Below are 6,410 nucleotides of genomic sequence, written 5' to 3'. Positions count from 1 at the left end.
AGAAAACAGATAAAGGACAATGGTAGTTTGAATGATTTCTCTTTAGGAATTTTTAATTTTTACTCACAATATCCACACAATTTTTGCTATATGCCTGCTAGTAAAATGAATCAAAGCTTATATAACTTCTCTGGTAAAAAAAAATTGTCTTTAGGAGCAGCTAGGTGGCACAGTAGATAGAGCATCAGCCTTAGCTGTGTGACCTTGGGCAAGTCAGTTAACCCAATTGCCTTGCAAAAAAAAAACTAAAAAAGAAAAAATTAAGAAATTCTTTGCTGTATTTTCTTCTGAACTTCTCTGAATTCTATTGGCTTTTGCTTAGTCAAATGATTTACCTGCTACTCACAATTTCTGCTGCTCTTTGTATATGCAGGTAATGTCAGGTTGGACCATTCCCTGCTCTCTTCAGATATGGACTTGACCTCAGATAATATCTATCCATGCCACCCATGAACCAAGTGTATATATTTATATAATACACATATTTATAGACTCTATCATACTCTATCATAAGCTCTTTGAGAGTCGAAAGTATTATCTTTTTGTCTCTTTTTTTCCTGGAAACTACCAGAAAAACAACTACCAGATTTCCTGATTCTTTACAAATGCTTCACAAAATATTTCCTGATTGATGAACTTTCATTTGACAAAAGAGTAAAGTGAGGTGAAGACAAGGAAAGTACCTCATCTATCATCTCCAGAAATGCAATTTGGTGGGGGAGGAGGATTCAAACCCAAATCTCTCCCAGTATCAAGAATAGTTTCTATTCCCAATATCATAAAGTTCCCTGTAAGCATATTTCCAGGATGTGAGGAAAATGTGGGTTGTTTGGGTTCCACAAGAATGTGAAAGGAGGATTGTAAGTTTACATTAGAAAGACTGGGCTCTGCTTATTGCTGCCTTATGGGCAGGTGGCCTCAAATCTGATCAAAAACTGAGGAGAATGTTCCACTTGCTTTTAACTTAACCTAAAGTCTTGACCTTCTCCTTTGAGCATGCTCAAGGAGATCTATCTGTTCTTGCTCATTAGTATATGGGAAAATGTGTAGGAACCAATGTATCCATTAGATTTGTGATCCAGCCTATGTGTGGCATGAAGGAACAGAAACAAAGCCTTTCAAACTGCATAAAAGAGCTTGTATGTCAGGCTCCCCACCCCCTCTCTCCCACCATGAGAGAGATGCGCCATTTTGTTAAGCTATCTTAATAAAAACCATTTTAATCTCTCTGGACTAAGTATTCTCAAGCCATTTATAACACAGGAATATAACAATTTGCATACCAAATGACTAAGGAATTGTCACTTCATCTTTCTGTCACTGGGAATCCCTTCCTAAAAATGGTTGTAAAGGAAGGAAAGATAAATACAAAACCTTAGACTCTAAAAAGAATGACAGGTTTGCCTACAGGAGAGATTATGTCAGAGGCAGGAATATATATATATATATAATATATGTATATATATATATATATAGTATATAGTATGTATATAAATAATATAAGTATGGACCTATATCTATAAATATGCATTCCTACAAATATATGTGAGTATCTTTGTGTTATGAATATTTTCTTTAGTCATATGATACCCATAGACTTCTCTTAAAATATAATTTCATAATAATTGAAGGAAATGCTGAAATTCTATTAGAGGCTAATAAAAATTAAGTTAATTGTCCTTCCAAGTCCACAAAACATCCAAAAACTAAAAGGGCAGCTAGGTGGCGCAGTAGATAAAGCACCCACCCTGGAGTCAGGAGAACCTGGGTTCAAATCCGGTCTCAGACATTTCATAATTACCTAGCTGTGTGGCTTTGGGCAAGCCACTTAACCCCATTTGCCTTGAAAAAAACCTAAAAAAAAAACATCCAAAAACTATTTATGGACCCAAGATAGGGTGTCTGGCATGAATGTGTGTGTGTGTTTGTGTGTGTGTATGTATATATATATATATATGTATTATATATATGCGCTTGTTTGTAAGTAGGTATGAATATGCATATTATGTTGCATACACACATGTGCTTTCTTATTTGTTCATGTTTATTACACTGTATATTTTATGAATGAATATCTGTTTGTATTAGCATATAGAGTTAGAGATAGTGATAGATAGAGACAGAGACAGAGACAGAGAGATAGAGAGATATAGATATTCTTCATTAATGTATATATGTTTGTCCCTATTAAAACCTTAAAATTCAGGGACCTGCCAGTCAAGGTCTCCCTCCAATACCCACCTGTAGTCTTGAGAAATCAAAGGCTCTTGGACCTTAATGGACAATTTAGCCAAAAGGAAAATACCCAATTTTACATTCACAAAAGTTCTATGAGAGCTAGAAAGGGCACTAATGAACCAGGTGGCCCAAAGGGAATATTTCTTCCTTAAGGTGTAGGAAACTTCACTGATAAGAATGTAAAAATAATGGAAAAGACCAGTAGATTGAGAATAATGGATCACACCAATGGACCACACTAATAATGGAACACACCAGTAATTCCTCTAATGCACTTTGTGTACGGCTTGGTGTTTAGAAAGAATCAGTCTTTACTAGAGAAACGCCATTTATGAAGCTTTATCTAGACTTGAATGCTTTGGGGAGTTCATCTCCTGAGGTCAGTATTTGGCAAATCCCCACCCCTGGTGCCTGAAAGCAAATAGAAAACATTTTTTGCTAGACCTGGGCAATTAGAAGAAGAGAGAAGTGAATTAAAAGGGAAAGAGAGGAACTATCCTGAATTCTTCTCCTATACCAGTCCTCATGCTTCAGTGTCTGATCAGGTAATTCCTGAGGCCAGGTACAGGCATCAACAGCAGGACCAGGCATAGGAGTCATCAGGAGCCTGGAAAAGAAAAAGGTAAGTTCTCAATTTGTTGCCTTTTCTTATGATTCTTGATCATCCTTGGATCTGCTGAAGATTTCACTGTGATTTTATTGCTTTCTCTATATAATTACACTGATCCCCTCCATGTAAACAGCTGGAAAACTGGTCAGTCTAAGAAATCGGAGCTGTACAGTTTCTGTATTTTTCCCCTTGGGGGCTGATCAGTTACCTAGTTTGGCAGGAGGTGAACACCTGCTGCTACATCTTCCTCCCCTTTGCCCACTCAGTAGAACATCAGCTACCTCAGGGAAGGGACAGTCCCATTGTCTTTGTATTCCAGCACCGAACTCGGTGCTGAAAACTATTCTGGGTCAGGATCTCAAAGCAGTAAGTGTGGTGCAGGTGATGATTCCAGTTTGGCACAGAAAAACCATCAAGAGAAACTACATTTCCATCCCTCCTTTCCAGAGGCAGGTGACTATAAATGTGGAACACTGTGTAGTAACTTATGGTTATTTGAGATTAGCTGGGTAGAAATATTTTTTCTTTCCTTTCTTTAAAATGGACTCTATGTGGGGGGACAGTATATAGAACAAAAAGTTATGTCAAAGGAAAAGTTATTGATAGAAATTTAAAAATATAAATAAATGAATGGATGAATTGCTGAATTAATAAAAGGGTAAACAAACAAATGAAAAGACAGGAGTTTGATGTAAGGAATTAAATGTTTCAGCCCACCCTTAAACCTGTTCACAGAGGGTGTAATAGGAAGCCAAACCCCAATATATTGAAAGAAGAGCAGAAGAGAGAAGATGATTGTTACAAATGTCTCAAGAATACTTAGTCCAGAGTGATTAAAATGGTTTTTATTAAGATATCTTAACAAAATGGCACACCTCTCTCATGGTGGGAGAAAGGGGCAGGGAAATCCCAACATACAGGCTCTTTAATGCACTTTGAAAGACTGTTTCTGCCCCATTCATGCCAATCACAGGCTGGGGTCACAAATCTAACTGATACATTGGTTCCTATGTTTCCCTACCCTGATCATTATGCTAATGGGCAAGAACAGATAGATCTCTTTAAGCATGTGCAAAGAAGGTCAAGACTAGGTTATTCTAATCTAGTCTGTCATTTTTGGAATGAGATTAGGAGAACTCTCCCAGTTTTGTGATTGACTGGGGCCATTTCCCCCCTTGTAATGGATTTCAAAGGGGGCCCCCCCTCCACACCCTGTGAAGACCAACAATGCCCTTCATTCCTCACAATAAAGAGTGAGTTAGGGTGTAATCAGAGAAGAAAGGAGAGAAAAGTGTGCCCCCAATCTTCTCCAGGAGCCACATTTCTAGATCTCATCAACATGTCATGAGAAGAGAAATGGAGGAAGTGAAAATGAAACCACTTTTTTAAAGGTCTTACTATGTGCCAGCATTGTGTTAAACACATTTGATCCTCTGAAAAACTCTGTGAGGTTGGTACTTCTGCTGGCCTCTTAACAGTTGAGGAATCTGAAGGAGACAGCTGTTAAGTGACTTGTGCAGGGTCGCACATCTAATGTGACTAATTATCCTAGAGACAATTTCTGGATGATTAATAATCAACTTATTACCTATGACTAGAAAATAATAGAATGAGGTCTGTGGCCCTTCTGGAAATCAAAGATGTCCCATGGAGAACATTGAATATGTAAAGTTTTTGGACAAGGGAGTGTGCCTGAGGATGGAAATCTACTCTGATGGGTTAACAATAAAGGAGAGGGTAGACAAGGACCTGGACTGAATATCTTCAGCTCCACTAGCTGAGGTTCAATTGCCTCCAGCTATCTGGAAACAATGGTGGGTTAAGAATTCCATCCAAATAAGATTCTCTTTGTAAAGCCTTGAAGTTAAGTGCATTCCACATGCACCAGAAAAATTTAGGCAATCTAATTCATCAGCAATGTCTTTGAGAAATTCAATAATCTCCATTCCTGGAGTTTCTGAATGAGGAAATAGGAAGGTTAAAGGCTTATTTGAAGTTGAATAATTCATTATAAATATTAGTGAAATAATCCCTTTTTTTCTCTAGTAAATGTCTGAGACTAGATTTAAAATTATTTTTACTCTAGGCCCATGCCTCTCTATGCTGTGGCACCATCTAGGAGAGAGACTCTAACACTTGGAGGTGGAGAAGGGAGTAAAGCTCTGGAAAAATCCCTGATACTTTTCCATATTTTTGTGTCCCCAGGACATCTGAGAGAAGCAGGGCTTCCTGACACTGGGACCACCCACCATGGTTGTTTGCCCCAAATCTAAATGGGAATATGTTCACGAAAACACAACGGGGAGAAGTAAAAATCACAGTTTTGTTCCTGGGGTTCCTGGAGAATTTCCCTTAGGTGACTGGATGCTGATCCTCTCTCTGCTCATTGCCCTGGTTGGACTGGTGGGAAACAGCCTGATCCTGTGGCTCCTGGGCTTCCGTATTCCAAGGAATCCCTTCTCCGTCTACATCCTCAACCTGGCTGGGGCCGATGCCCTCTTCCTCTGCTGCTCCTTTCTGACCATCATAAATTATTTCGTTAGGTATTTTTATTCTTCTTTAATGTGCATTATAGTACTCTGCCTCAGGTACATGCTCTACATTGTGGGCCTGAGCCTCCTGGCCGTGATCAGCACCGAGCGCTTCCTCTCTGTGCTCTTCCCAGTCTGGTACCGATGTCACCGGCCCAAGCACCTGTCTACAGCTCTGTGCACTGTCCTCTGGGCTCTGGCCAGCCTGTTTGAGGTAGTATATTTTGTGGCTCTTTATCAAATGTATAGTCCCCATTTCTGTAGTGCCTTCCTCATCACTGAGTTCGTGTGGTTCCTCCTCCTCACTTGTGTCCTATGTGTGAACAGCCTGACTCTGTTGCTGAGGGTCCATTGTACCTCCTGGTGCCGGCAGCCCCCCAGGTTCTACCTGCTGGTCCTGCTCAATGTCCTCGTCTTCTTGCTCTGCGGCGTGCCACTGGGGATCATGGATTTTCTATGGCTCTACTACAGAGTTTCCCTGCCTCATTGGCTCCCTTGGCTCCTGGCCTGTGTGAACAGCAGTGCCAACCCCTTCATTTACTTCTTCCTTGGCAGACGAAAGCATAAAAGAGGGAAGGAGACCCTTAGGGTGGTGCTCCAGAGGGCCCTTGGAGATGACCAGGATTTGTGAGGCATCATGAGCCAGAGACTTCATTCTGAGGCTAAGAACAAAATGCTCAGACACAGGTGCCTATGAAATCAGCCCCTGCCTCAGGCCCAGTTGCAATTCCTTTCCCACCATTCTGGGAGGCAAACCAAGATTCCTCCTTCCATCCCTTATGTTGATGCCTAGGGCTTGATCCCTTAAGTAATGAACAAACAGTGCTTAAGTACTGTCTATGTGCCAAAGAGCTAGGCAGGGCAAAGGACAGAATTCTAGGGACTGATATGGGATCACTTGAGCACAAATATGGTCTGAAAGACCAGCTGTGTGACCCTGTGCAAGTTACTTAGCTCTTTTACTTCAGTTTCCTCTTCTATAAAATGTTTGTAAAAGAAACATCCTGGGGGCAGCTAGGTGGCACAGTGGA

The 6,410-nt window shown here is 40.3% G+C and overlaps 1 protein-coding gene across 1 annotated transcript; it reads left to right on the top strand.

The window, feature by feature from the left end:
- The first annotated feature begins 5,098 nt into the window (after positions 1 to 5,098).
- On the top strand, positions 5,099 to 6,010 carry LOC141519369 (mas-related G-protein coupled receptor member X2-like). Its single transcript, XM_074231629.1, has one exon. It carries the CDS (start codon positions 5,099 to 5,101, stop codon positions 6,008 to 6,010), a length of 912 nt encoding a protein of 303 aa, XP_074087730.1.
- Positions 6,011 to 6,410: the final 400 nt, after the last annotated feature.

This window comes from Macrotis lagotis, chromosome 3, assembly GCF_037893015.1.
Source record: "Macrotis lagotis isolate mMagLag1 chromosome 3, bilby.v1.9.chrom.fasta, whole genome shotgun sequence".
In the NCBI taxonomy this organism is placed as follows: domain Eukaryota; kingdom Metazoa; phylum Chordata; class Mammalia; order Peramelemorphia; family Peramelidae; genus Macrotis; species Macrotis lagotis.
The sequence above is the reverse complement of the archived record's forward strand: the minus strand, read 5'-3'. Positions and strand labels throughout refer to the sequence as shown.

Bases quoted from the DNA above. Each gene is read 5' to 3' on its own strand.
- LOC141519369 (XM_074231629.1), top strand. From the start codon at position 5,099: ATGGTTGTTTGCCCCAAATCTAAATGGGAATATGTTCACGAAAACACA.